This window comes from Lissotriton helveticus, chromosome 4_1, assembly GCF_964261635.1.
Source record: "Lissotriton helveticus chromosome 4_1, aLisHel1.1, whole genome shotgun sequence".
Taxonomy (NCBI): Eukaryota; Metazoa; Chordata; class Amphibia; order Caudata; family Salamandridae; genus Lissotriton; species Lissotriton helveticus.
In genome coordinates, this window is record NC_136063.1 from 1,828,048,083 (window position 1) to 1,828,062,462 (window position 14,380).

The 14,380-nt window shown below is 46.5% G+C and overlaps 1 protein-coding gene across 6 annotated transcripts in view; it reads right to left on the minus strand.

Annotated features, from left to right (window-relative positions):
* DACH2 (dachshund family transcription factor 2) overlaps positions 1 to 14,380 on the minus strand; it is an 865,718-nt gene that overhangs the window by 238,454 nt on the left and 612,884 nt on the right. For all 6 annotated transcript variants that reach the window (XM_078688462.1, XM_078688463.1, XM_078688464.1 and 3 more), the window contains one exon: positions 3,830 to 3,985. In XM_078688462.1, the coding sequence (XP_078544588.1) occupies positions 3,830 to 3,985 (156 nt within the window). The remainder of the gene's footprint in view (positions 1 to 3,829; positions 3,986 to 14,380) is intronic.

Sequence of the window (14,380 nt, forward strand, 5' to 3'; positions counted from 1 at the left end):
AATTGCCGCCCTAAGTGCGCTGGGGATGCCCAGACGTGGGTCCCAGGCACTCCACACCACTTGGAGTCAAGCTAGCCGGGCTGAAGAGAGGTGTTACCTCGAAACCGGTCCGGTCCTCGGATGCTTGATTCCCGTCTGGGAAAGATATGGCTGTTGTAGTTCGGACTGGACTGTTCCCATGGGGCAACAGGGTCAGAGCTGATTTGCATAAAGCCATTATCTGACCCAGGGTGGTGTGGAGTGCAAAAAAACGATGGATTTGGGCCCAGATCTTTTGACTGGGGGAGTGTGTGACATTGATCCACATTCAGTCCATCACTTGTTGTTTTTTGGCCATCAAGCTTTAGCACCATCTTCCTTATGAGCATGTGGTCTCTTAGACAATAGCCTCACCATTGCTCCACAAGCCAACTCGGTGACAAAGGAAGAGAACAGGAAAATACTCGACCTTCTGCATACTGGTACACACTGAAGCTGACAACAGAAGTCATCTTGGTATTCAATGATGTCTATAACATTGTCTTCTTCAGTCTTCTTAAAAACCCATGGGCAAGCTCCAAATACTCAAGAACTAGGCAGCCAGGGCTTGAAAACAAGCGCATATCATGCTAGCTCTTGCAGCTCTCCTTGGCTGATAATAGATGCCAGAATTAAATGTAAGGGATGTGCATCTCTACAAAGCACACGGGGCCAAAAGCCTGGCAGATCTGCAGGAACTGGCCCCTCACTCCATCTCAACCAGAATCCTTCTTTGAACCTGCATCCATCTGACCACCTAACATGAGTTGAAACACAGAGGTGAATCCAATGCATACACGGTCCTAGACTCTGAAATATTATTAACCCACACTTGCACTCTGAACCCAACTACATGCAATTCACAAACCCTTTCAAAACCAAACTATTTGGAGGGTTCTCGAAATTAAACACAATACAAAAGAGGGATCAGGTGCAAAGAGGTTTGGACACTGATACAGACCCCAGGTATTTGGTGGACAACCTCCCATCCTATTCAGCAAGCTGTATTTTTCTTTTATCAAACTCTCTGAGAAACCAGAAAAGACTACATGTAGAGCATTATTACACTCCCTATTAAATTACCAAATACATAAATATATGTAACTGTGTGTATGAATAAAAATAGAGTTTGTATCCCCGCAACATATGGAGCCTGTGGAAGATAAGTTCTGTTGAGCTGGTTCGGGTTTACCTCTCCTTCCAGAAGTAAGGGTTAAATTATTTGGGCGCTTCACAGCACAAAGAAAGGATTGGAGTGCACGCCCCCTCACTCAATATATCTTAGGGTAAGTGGTAAAAGAAAATATACACTAAACATTCTAGCAAAGCTTCTGAGGTGGTTATATAAAGTAGACATCTTGTGAAAACTTCTTTGGTCAGATTCAGTCACAATGTTTTGCTGATGTCTTCAGCAGCATATTCTGCACCCTGTGAAGCTTTTTATAGCATACCACATTAAGTTGTTCAAGCGCAGATATCATTCCCCCAAAAATAAGACGTGTGTATAAGCAAACCATTCATTCACAGAATTGCGTAATTAATTATCCCAATGAATGGGTTAATCTTGTGAGAATATATCTTGACTATAAGAGAAGATCCAACACATATTGGTCCACTTTATGAATGCCCTGTTAAATTCTGGTATAGCAGTGACTCCTGTTACCGCACATACTGGAATCATGAGTTTGTGGCTAACAAGGAACTGCTGTAATTTGCCCCGGAAATTTTCAGAAGTCGAACCTGTCGAAAATTAACATAAATCACTGGAACATGAGAGTTTGGTATGGGAAATGAGGGTTTGGTATGGAAAGCACGAAAATATGCATGCTATTCCCAAATAATGAATTATCTGTGAGATTTATCACACCAAATAAATACTCAACACCTCACGGTCGGATTTTATCTGGTGTGATAATTATTCCATCTGATAAGGGGGCACTCATTACGGGGCGTTGTGTTGCAAATATTAGTGCAAGGGAAACCCACAATTATGAAAAAGTTTCCTTCCATAACAATAGAAAAAGGGATATGAGAGAAAACCTTGACTATTACACCATGCCTTCATTTCAACTCTTTGACCTATCCTGTAAGGAACACACCAGGCAGACTAAGGTGGGCAGCAGTCAAAGGCTTACCGTCACAGCTATGTTCCGACAACAACATGGCTATCAAGCATTTGATGTTGCTGTTTCTGAGGTCTAGGATCTGTCATATAATTGATTAAATATTTATGCTTTTGATACTTTTCTAAGATGTCAACATGTTGATTATGAAATGTTCCTTAGCTATAGGTTTTGCTATCATGGTTCTTTACCCATATAGCAACCTTTTGACCTTTCAGTGGCTGGTTGTCATCACATTGGTTGAACAGAGGCCCCTAGTTGGCCCGAGATGTAAAATTACATTTAATTTGAGATCACTAATCCAGACATATACAGATATTACGCAGTTTGCCTTCTGAATTTTAGTCGTGTTGTTCTTGAACTAGTGAAGTTTCTAAAGACTTCAAACAGATCAGGGAATCAATTCTGCTTTACTAGTCACTTGCTCCCCACCCAGTTCTCTATGGTTCAATTATTATCTTACCCTTTATTGTCCCTTTTGTTCGTAACCTTTTTGTTTGATATGCATATTTGATTTGTTTGGGTTGTTATTCCTTTTGATGATTGTACTGCAACTATTACCTTCCTCTCCCTCAAATTGTAAAGCGCTCTGATATACTTCGGGATCACGTTTGCGCTATATAAAACTTTATAAAGAAATAAATAATAAATTATGGGTTTCCGCTTTTTCAGGTATCCAGAAGCCATGGCCCAGAATGCTTCTGGTATGCTAGACAGACTTTAAATATGATCCTTCAACAGGCCACCAGTGTAGTGCATTAAGGGTGAGTTTGATCCAGAATTTATACATTCTGCAGCCTGACAATAAGTTTCTTATATAGGCCTTTGTATACCACATGAAGTAGTCCAGCCGATCCATGATATCTGGTGAGCTTTACCCTGTGACAGATTAAAAAATGGCGACAAATACTATGTTCGCTAAAGGACTCTAGTAAATTGCCATTTTTAGTTAACTCGTAAAAACATATACTCTTGCAGCTTTCTGTTTACAACAGGACCAATAGCATATAATCACTGACATTTATAAAAAAGACGCGGTATTCTTGATCCAATGCCCATGACACCCCTGCTTTTCAAACTGCAAAGGTTTTGCTGCTCCAACCCTTGAAAGAGCTACTAGGGACCTGATTGGACAGTATACAAAGTAGCAAGGGAAGGGGAGCAGTTGGCTCGGTTGTTTTGTTTAATTAATCCTTTCTTCATTGTTATGGGTAGTACATTAAAAAATATATTTAAAATAAAATGAAAAAACAGGACAACAATGACTGTTGAACTCCTCACACAATCTGTTGCAAGCACATTTTTAATATATAAGAACACAAGGCCATAACTAATTAAACAAAACAAGCATTTATAAATCAATGTCAAATTATGCGTGCATTAATAAAATACAAATCATAGTCTCGATGTTATTCCATTTTTACTGCGTGCATTTCACTTTTGACTCAAATACAACAGAAAACGATATTTAAATTGCTTAAGTACTTTCAAGTTGCAACTCAAGGATGAAATATGGTACTTAGGACCAAGAATTCGCACTTAATCATCCATTCGTCACAGCATTACCAATAACCCCAGTTGGAATCTTGATATTTTCAGAAATTCGACCTCTAAAAACTACTTGGAATTGCTCGGCTGTACTCTAGAAACTTGACTGTCATTGTCATAAGAATTGATGATATACGCACGGTTAGTTAGCAAGTGGTTTTGCTGGAGTGGGCTGAGTGGATGTGCATTTCCAAGGCTCTGCTGGCCCGACAGCGTGACGTGGCTAATGCCATGTTGTGAGCCTGTGTTTATAGGAGACTGCATTTTATCTTTATCCCACGATGATTCGCTTCCACCTGCAAAGCAATCAAAGCAAACACTTTCATGCGTTTTGTTGAAACTGGACTTGGCATTTATTTATTAAGTTTGAAGGAAATTGTACAAAATACTTTGTTGTAACTTTGACAACCATTTTTTGTATAAACCGAATTTTATTCGTTTTAAGGCATACACCAACACAAAACATGTTTATCTGTACTTTAATACAGTAATATCAGGGCGTATAACAAACATCTTCGTATTCCCCTGCACACACCCGTTATGACATTCCTCTGTAGTCTTAGCATTTACCCCACACACTTGCATATTTTTGGGGGCAACCCTTGGCCTCGTATATGTTCTGCTCCTGTGTTGCACAGCAGTCCATCGCCTGTTTCTATGGTGCTAACAGGGGTGGGCAAGACAGTTGCCACCCTTTGGCAATATCGCTTTTTGCAAGTTCTTTTCCGATCCCCACTAGGGTTTTGTCTCTCCCACTGTCATATACTCACTCCAGAATTCCCAAAAGAATGGATAATGGTGAGATGCCAATGTGTGTCCCCACTACCCTGGTGAGAAACTCAATAATCCTAACCCAGTAACTCGTAATCACTGGACATCCCCATACCATATGATAAAAGCGGCTGGGGTTTCACAGCAGCACCTGCACGCTGGTGACTGTAGTAAGCCTGCACTCCAAAGACGCTCATGAGTTTTGTAGGTCATGTGCAAGTAGTTAAGCAATATGAGTTGAAGCCTGGAGGATATGACTTGCGTTCTGGGCGCCATACGAACGTCTCTCCATTTGGAGTCTTCTAAGGACCCCACCCACTGTTCCCACTAGGTCCTGAATGGTGCAAACAAATCAGGAGGGGTATACTATACTGCTCAATAGATTGGAGAGATCCCTTTCTCTACAATCAGTCTGGAGCTCCAGGGGTCTACCTTCCGGGATGTTCCCCAAGGAGTCACAATGTTGTTGCAGAGTGTGGCACAAATGCAGATATCTAAAAATACGCGATCTATAAATGTATTATTATTCCTTCAGCACCTGGTATGATTTGAGGGGTCTGGCATGCTTGACATCACCCTCTCTGGAGATTACATCATCTGATTCAGCAATCTTCTCACCCAAAGAGGAGCCATCTGTGGAATCTTTCGGTCCCACCCATCCACCACAGAGCCATACACCACGTCTCTAGAATCACCCTACTGGACTCAGGGAGGGAAGACAGAATAGAGACGTCATGCAACAGCCCCTCAATCCTACCCAAGCCCAACCTGGCCACCTCCAACTTGTGCACGGGGACCCTCCATCCTCTGTTCATCCATTCGTTGACCGCCAACAGCTTAGCTGCCCAGTAGTAAACGTATACGTCTGCCATACCTTGTCCCCCATATCATGCAGGTTGAGTACATGTACTGTATGCTATACGAAGGGGTCAATCGCGGCACAAGAAGGGCCAGAGCTTGGTATTAACTTGGTACCACCAGGGTTCCGGAAGTCATAAGGTGTATTTCTGTATGACGTAGAGCAGGCGAGGGAGGCCAATCATTTTAAACAACATGGTGTTACACAAGATATTAGGTAGCAGTTTCGCCCACCTGTTGAGTTCGACGCTAGGTGAGACAACAAGGGACTGACATTCAAACTCCAGGTGAGACCGGGTTCTAAGGCTATATTCATGCTCAGGTCCCTGAAGCTTGCAGGCCTCACAGGACAGTCTATCTCAATCGGCGGTCCCTTCCGGGGGAAAAAAAAACAATGTAATCCAGTGAATAGCAAGCCCAAGGCATCGCTGTACAGACCAAGAATCTGCAGCACTCTATGTATTATGATCAGGGCTCCCGGTTTTATGGTTTTTATTTTTTGGCCATTTCCGTCTGTATTTATCCATATTTATTTTTAGGCCATTTTATCTGTATTTATTCATATTTCTTTTGTGCTTTGCGTATCAATGAAATTGTAAAACTGTAAATTTCCATATCTATTTAACTGGCTGACACGCACTCATGCTTTGATGTCTGTCGTGTTTTAGCATTTAAGCTGCCAAATATTACATAACAATACATTGACTGATAAATACTATGTTGACACATGCCGTTATTTAAAGAAGTTTCATCCTGTTTTTTTATTTCCCATGCTGTCTGTCTGCTCAGCTGCTGGCCTATATACCATGAAAGGCAGCACAGAGAGTCACTTAAAAGAAGCACATTTTTCTGCATTTATCCACTTTTAAAAATAAATGCTGACAGAAAACACATTGTTTTCTGTCTGTATTTATCTGTAAAAATAAGTAAAAACGGAAAACAGGGAGCCTTTATTATGATCAACAAGCGCCAGATGTAAAGAAGCACATCATTCTCATAAAGGGCGAATCCAGGCAGCAGTTGCTAAATCACCAGCCCGAATAACCCTGGGTACCCCGAGCAATCGAAAATGGAGCGGACAGCATACTGTTAACCTGCACCTGAGCTTTGCTGCTAGACTAGAATACCCACACAAAAGCACAAAATCAAGGACCCAGACCCAACTTGATCAAGACCTCCTCCAGGAAGATCCAGCTCAGTGAGTCAAAGCCTTCTCAAAATCTAACAGAAGAAGGGTTGTAGGGGGTCCACTAGTTGGGAAAGGCTTGCCAGTGCCATATAGATCCTGCGAAGACAGAGCTGGGTTCTCCACCGAGGCATAAGCCCACATTGTTCAGGATGCACCAGCCAGGGGCGATCGCAAGCAGTTAGTTCTTCAATATTTTCATGAAAATGTTCACCTCCAAGGTCATGAGTGACAATGAGTGATAACATGCTCACTGTGTGCCCTGACTTAGGGCAAACAACTATGATTGCTAAGTCAAGCTCAGGGTGGAACTGTGCCTTATACACTGCCTATTGATAGAGTCCAGGGGCGTAACACAGGGCCCTGCATCCCCTGCTTTGAGGGGGGGCCCCAGCTGCAGGGGGCCCCCTCAGCACAGTACTCAGGTCTGAGTGCTCCAGATAAAAATATGGAGCCGGGCCCCTCCATATACATTGCAGGGGGTCCCCATAAACGTTTGTTACGCCACTGATAGAGTCTGAGGAGGTAGGACATTAAGTGGGTGTGAAAACATTTATAGTATTCCTTAGGAAAACCAACTGGCCCCGGGGGTTTCCCGGCATTTGTATCTCAGAGGGTCATCAAGGTCTCTTCCAGCTTCAACACATGATCTAAGTTAGTCCTATCACTCGCAAGAAGTTTGGTCATTGAAATGACGAACATCAGGGGACACAATGTCTCTCTCTGGGGCAGCTCCTTACTGGCATATATACGGTCTCATAGTATGTTGCTAAAGTCCCATCTATCTCCCCTGCAGTTTCAGCAACTACCGCCCCTCTGCACTGAATCAATGTAACCACCCTGGAAGCCATGTCTCTCATCACAAGCCACTACAGGAGTTTGCACGATTATCGCCCCACTCATAGACCCTTTGTGGCAGTTGTTGAAGCGACTTCCGCTGCAGAGTTAAGTGGTGAAATTCCGCATATGTCATACACGTGTAACCTTGACGTTCCAACCTGAGGATGTCGTCTTCCAACTCTGTGAGCTTTACTAGCCATACAAAGGACCCCTGACAGGTTCACAGTGCCCCTATAGGGGCCAAAGCACCCATCCACCTCATGGGCCACGAAGTCCAGAAAATCCTGATGTTCCAAAAACCAGGAGTTAAGCCTCCACATGAGGAGGGGGTTGCTAGGTTGCCTGTCAAATGAAAGAATAATTAGAGGATGCCTGAAATCCCTTTGGGAAGACTACGTGAGCCAGAGTTACTGAGCAGGCCAACCGACAGGTGGAAGAGGAGGTCAATACAGGATAAGGACCTATGAACTGTGGATCGGTGGATGTAGACCCATGCCCCTGCGTTCCATATCCTCCAAGCATCGTACCGACCCAGGCCCTCTGACCAACTACATAGTCTCCTACTCTCCCTGCCCCTGGCTGCACCCCATCCCAAAGAGTCTTCCCCAGAGATCATAATATCAATGAAATCCCCACCAATAAAGGTCAGATCATGGGGTAGTCGAAGAATCTGTGATCGCAACTCCTCCATAGTCTTGTGGAGTAGGGTGGATGGAACATGAACACTGATAAAATAGTAGAGGCGTTCCTGCAAAGTACCTGCCACGATCATATACCGCCCAATGGGGTCTAGATCAACCTTGGAGACCACCAATGGGAATGTTTCCCCTAGATCCCGTGGTGGGGCCCTGCATGAAAGACCCTCTCAAACCCATAACGGGCCAGGAAGGGGCAAGTATTGCCCAGCAGGAGAGTTTTCTGCAAGAGTAGGACCACAGGCCATGCCGTTTCGCATAGCAAAATACTGCCCCTCATTTGATACCGTCGCTGGGCTGTTGATGTTCCACGTCATCAGTGTGTAGGGGGCCATAACAGATGGAAGGAGGTATCCTAGCCTAAATGTTCCCATTGAGGCTTTTGTCACATTTGGGACAGCCCATCCTGGGCAAGGACGATGTAAACCTGCAGTGTGCTTGTGGAACCTTCCCTGTCTCCACTCAGAAAGCAATCAACCAAAATGGAAAACAACAAGACCAACAACCCCCTTTGCCTCACTACCGCTGCCCCACACTTACCCTTCAAGCATATGTCGCCCACCCCCCAATGCATACATAATAAAGACAAAAGTTCAACAGTTCGCTCCCACAAGGTCTGGCCCATCCCACCATATTAAAAGGATACATTGGTACTGACAGAATTTGGCCTCCAGACCCACCTCTTTGCACCTCGGCTGCCCTTGGTTGCTTGACAATCCAATATGTGGGGCCTCAACAAGGCCCAGAGTGACAGATGAGCCCCACAATTCACTTCACTCCTCCAGAGCCCAGGGAAAGGTTCCATTCCACGGCCCACTTGCACTACCAGACCCAGGTAGGCAGCCTGCATGCATCAGTGTTATCCCCCTCCGGCCTGCCCAGTGCAGGCCTCCCGAACCTCGACCCCTTGTTCCACGACAGTCACCAGTCTTTTAACAGTGCACTGTGTGGAGGAAAGTAAGAGAGAGGGGGAAAGGAAAGAGGGGGCTTTGGGGGCTCCTTGAGGCAATTAAGTCTTCATCATACCCATAGTTGGGTCCTCCTCCAACATCCCCTCATAAATGTTTGTGCCAGCACTTGGCCTCACGGGTTCTGGATTCCCACGAGGGCTTCAGTGGGTCTATTCTGGTCCCATATCACTGACTCGGGTGGAGCAAAGGGTGTGGCACCATACAGAAGCATGAGGGATCGCTCCTTTAAAACCATCCAGACCACTCACAGTTCCTCCAGCGATGGCAGGAGTGTGGGCCCACTTTTTCCCCGAATACGCCCCTGCTCAAAGGAAAGCACACACCGCACCAAAGGAAAGCGAGCAGGGACCGGCTTCCCAGGTCCCAGCTCTCTCCTAGCCAGTCCTCACCTCCGCAGCCTGGCATACCTCTGACAAATGGAAAGGGGGGAAGGCCTCGACCCCTGCGGGCCCCCACCACACAATCCAGGGCCCCCAAAACTCATCCCTCTGTCCGCCGCTTGAGGCGGCTAACATTTTAGCTCTTGCGGCTCCCATGCCACGATCATGCTGTGTCAACTCTTCAGCAGTGAAGGTGGCCCCGCAGACTCGGGGATCACTGCTGGCCGGCTCTGGCCGTCGTACCGGGCCTGTCAGCAACAAGATCAAGATGGCCGAGGTGTGGCTGGTGGGAGTTCTAACAAAGAGCGACAGCCATCTTGGCCTATCAGGCCATGCCCCCTCTACTTATACAACCATTAGTCTGAAACGTAAACTTGATGTACAGCAATAGATATAGATATTCTGTATTCAATAAAATCAGCCCATGGTGGGTTCTAATTTGTAATTTACACAATAGGATGTATTTGCAAGTGCACAGGAAAGGTAGATTACCTGCCTTTATTGCTGTGGTTTATAGATTATTGTTCTTAGGTCTTTTCGATCGTTATGTTTGCAACAAAGTCATGAAGAGCATTGTTCTTTTGTAAGTTCACCTGATAACATGTAACCTAAGAATCCTTTAACAGGGAGCAACTAAAGGAAATCTGTAACAATATATTTGACAATTCTACAGCACCGGTACATTCTTCAATGATTTTGGTCAATCATTATGGCTGTCTACAACTGATGCTATTGTGTACAATGCTCCCACTTGTTATGATTTCATTCACAATAGCTAGGATTTTACAACTAGTAAGGCATAGCAACGGCATTCGGAAGTCACAGAAGCCCATGTTATCAGTAAGAAAGTCTGCCTGAATGATTGTGCCTTCCCTGCCTTACAGAATCTTTGAATATTGCCTTTAGAAGGAAGGAATAAAGAAAGCAAATTCCATAGAGAAGATTTGTGATGCCTGAAACTAAAAAAAAAAACTCAGGGGCATATTTACAAGGGGATTGTGCCACCGGAACACCACTTTCAACCAATGTTCTATTGGCTCAATGCACTACACCACATTTACAAAGTGGTGTTAATCGACTTTTTGTGGCTTAACGCCACTTTGTAAATGTGGTATCCTTTCACACAGGCACTTTTGATTCTCCTCGTTTTTGCTTTTTCTATGTTTGCTGCATTCTGCAGTACACAGAGAAAGAGCAAAGCGCCATCAATGATTGTTTATGTGCAGGAAGGTGCCCCTTCGTACACATAAACGTCCATTAAATAATGGCTATTTGCTTCTTTTGTGTGTGCTGCAGAATACAGCACAGATAGAAGTAGCAAATCGCCATTATTGATTGTTTATGTGAAGGAAGAGATACCTTCCTGCACATAAACAATCATTCCCTGCGGCGCAGGCACCCTTGCACTACGACGCCAGTGTGTCTTTGTTGGCGCTAACCAGATATTTTTAGCACTAGCCCTCCAGAAAGTGCAGGGGTGCTGTGTTGTTGTAAATATGGCACATCCATGCATTTAGAATATGGCAGAGTGCAGCGCAATTTACCACAGCTCTGCGTTGTGCTATTTCCTTGTAAATGTGCGCCTGAATGACAACATATTTGACACTTTGTAGCCCCCCATTGGAGCAAGGGAGTGCGGAAATGGATAAAATATTTCACCAATTAGGCCTTGTATTTTCAAATCGGTAAGAACTGGTCCCCGTTGTGCTGCATCTTAATTGATCACTATGGAATATGGTTGAAGATTAAAACAAAGGTAAATATTTCCAGAAGAAGTGTGATAAAGTTTATGGCAGAGGTTTTTTGAAGCAAGAGATATTCTTCACCCATGCTAACTGACAATGTTGTGCAGCTAAGTTTAACTACGATGCACAGGGTACTTGCAGTCGGGACGTGTAGTCTACAAAAATATTGATGTGTGCCATGATAAAATGACTGGTCCAGAAGAGTGGTTTATTGGAAACATTATAGAACGTGTACAGATGGCACATGAAATTAAAGTGATTGGAGCATGGAATCTGTCGAGGCGGTGCCAGGTTGTTTCATATTGTACTAAATGCCACTCCTGGAAGGGTGTAACCTGCCTACATGTTTGTGTTAAGGGTGGATAAATAGTGAGGTAGGTGAATGTAAAAAAAATTATGCTCTAATAAAAGGTAAAGACAAAATACACAAAACTTCTACAATTATTTGAGGAAAGTGGCAAGGGAGTGGATGTGAGCATAGACACTGGGTATTGTGAAAGATTGTGAGGCAGGGAATATCTAATTATTTGGACTTTGTCAAGGTAATGAGAGAAAAGAGTCTGTTCGGTGAATCTTAGTGGCTTCCGATACAAGTCGCCAGGAGTGGTATCCCTGGGGGGACTTCATGCTGGGTAATACTAAGGCGCCTGCGGTCCCGCATCTGGGAGCACAAGGTGCAGAAACATTGGACCCAATTTTACAGGTACAGAGGCGGAGTGTTGAGGCACTGGCCGGTGCCCACTAACTCCTCTCCTACAGTAGGGAAGAAGCAAGTAACACTCCCCAGCCAAACCGAGTTTGCCCTGAAACCTACCACCCTCTTCCCCCAATCCCTCAAGTAGCAGCCTGCCTAAGTCTCCCGCTCAGGGTTACACCAGCCTTGAGCAGTTGAGTGGTAAAGTCCACAGATTCAGGCAAAACCTCTGCTCTCACTGGTTACTTTCATTTTCAGGAACAATTTGTGATGCCCTGTGTTGGAAATGGGGGTTGCCCAAGTCTCCAAGGGGGTAGCATGGCATCAAGCGGGCAGGCCAAACTTCGAGGACATGTCAAGCATTCACGCAGTACCCACAGACGACCCACCAATCACACTACAAAAGAGTCACGACACCACCTTTGGTTGGAAAAAGAATAAATTTAGTGATGTCTCCAACCTGCAAGGTAAAAAGGAAAAATACACTGGTAATCACAACAAGACGCCAACTGGCGCCAGAGCCAAGTACATCATGAGGAATTATTTACAAGGGAAAATAAGGTTGAGTCCAAAGCCCATGCTGAAAGGAAAAAGGTTGATTAAATGAACATTAGACCTGGGGCCAACCTGGCGGGACCAACTCAGGCTCTCATCCTCGGGGGTAGACTGTAATTGCAAAATCCAACATTATGCATAAATACACTTCATGCGTCATAACGCCAATCCCCACCCCTGTAAGGAAAAACAACATAGCATTACAGCACATACTAGACAGGAGCACTTGTCAGAAATCAGTATGGCAGGCTCATTATCAAGGACTATAAACAGGGCCTAGAATAACTCGTCAGGCCAGCTTTGGCACACCTGCCCTAAAGGGGCAAGAAAGCACACCAACACCCATCAGGTGTAAATCTCCAGTATACCTGGACCTTATGAACCTTAGTGTAGGCATAACATTAGCATATTCTCATTAACAGGGTACACAGCCTACAATTCAAACTAGGCACGGAAGCGCACCACACCTTGACAGGTAACATGAAGACCCTGCGTTACCTTAGGGCAACCAGCTTCCTAATTAGAAATAAACATAGCAAATAACCATTGCAGTACGCAGGGGTAAACCAGCCAGTAACAGACCGGCTGAGTCCCCCAGCCCTTCACTCCACAATGCCTAACACCTAGCCAGGGGTTAACTTATCCCTATACCAGTCCAGGTGGGGGGGGGGGGGCCTCAGTAATGTCCCAACCCAGTTTAGAAGTTTCAAAGGGGACCAATAGGGCCAACGAGGCTCAGAACAGTTTCCAGGGGCGAGCCCTAGTCCTGGGGTGAGCACCGACCCTGTGCCCCGACTTCCACACAGGATAATCAAAGCCCCACTCACCGGGATTCCTGCGAGTGCTGGGGGCTCCTCTTCCGTAGCTCCAGATGTTCTGGGGCAGGGCTCTCCTGACTTCTGGAGGCCCTACAATGACGTAATCCAGCTGCCCAGGCCCTTCTTCCTCACTGGGGCCAGGGCTTCAGGGCGGCTGATGGAGGGTTTAACTCAACTTCTTGGTCCCTCACTAGGGACAGGGGATGAGCTGGCACCGTCCCTGTGCCTCGTCGCTCCCTCTCCCCTTCCAGCTGCTCCTCCTCGTGGTACGTGGGCCAGGTAGGCACCAACGCTATGCCTGGGCAATCCTTGCCCGTCTCTCTCTCTCCGCACGGGGGGCTCTCCTTCTCCTGGGAGCCTCACCGACACTCTTTGCGGTCTCCTCCCTCCTCACTCGGCAAACGCGGACTCCCCCAGCGGAGGGGCCAGGCACCGACAGTGTGCCTCGCGGCCCCCTCCCTTCTGTCTCCTCCGACCGGCACGGCGCTGGGGCTCTCTTCCAGGAGGGGGCAGGCACCGACAGTGTGCCTCGATGCCCCCCTCCTCTCCCACGACAACCGGCACTTCACCTGGGTTCCCCCCTTTCCTCACGGGGACCCAGGGCTTCAGGAAGCTCCTCTTCCCGGGCTGCCGGATGACAGCCAATCCCTTTAGGGCACACGGCCGCGCAGGCCAATCCGCTTGCGACAGTGGCGGGGGCGGCCCGATGACGAGGTCAGGCCCCCGTCACGTGAGGCAGGAGACAGCAGCCTCAGGGCCTAGCGCGGCCCTCTTTCCACTTCGGCGGCCCCCTCCTGACACCGGGGGTCGCTGCAACGATGCGTCACCCCGCAGGGGAAGGTCTCCTCGCAGCGCCGGGCTGCGGTGGTGATTTTCGGCGCTGCCACACAGCGCGAGGACAGGACAAGGGGTAGGCTCCCTTTCTTGTTATAGAGTCCCCTCACAGTCTCCTCAGCACCCGGGCTGCGATGGTGATCTCCGGCTGCGATAAGGGGTAGGCTCCCTTCTTAATTAATTAATTATACGGCAGACAGCGCGCTGACACGAGGGTAGGCTCCTCCAGCGTGATTCTCCTCAGGAGAATGGCGCTATTCACAGCGCACTGCTCCTCCCTCTGCCCACACAGTCCTCAGGGCCAACAGCACTTCGGGGGCCACACCAATCCCTTGGGGGCACAA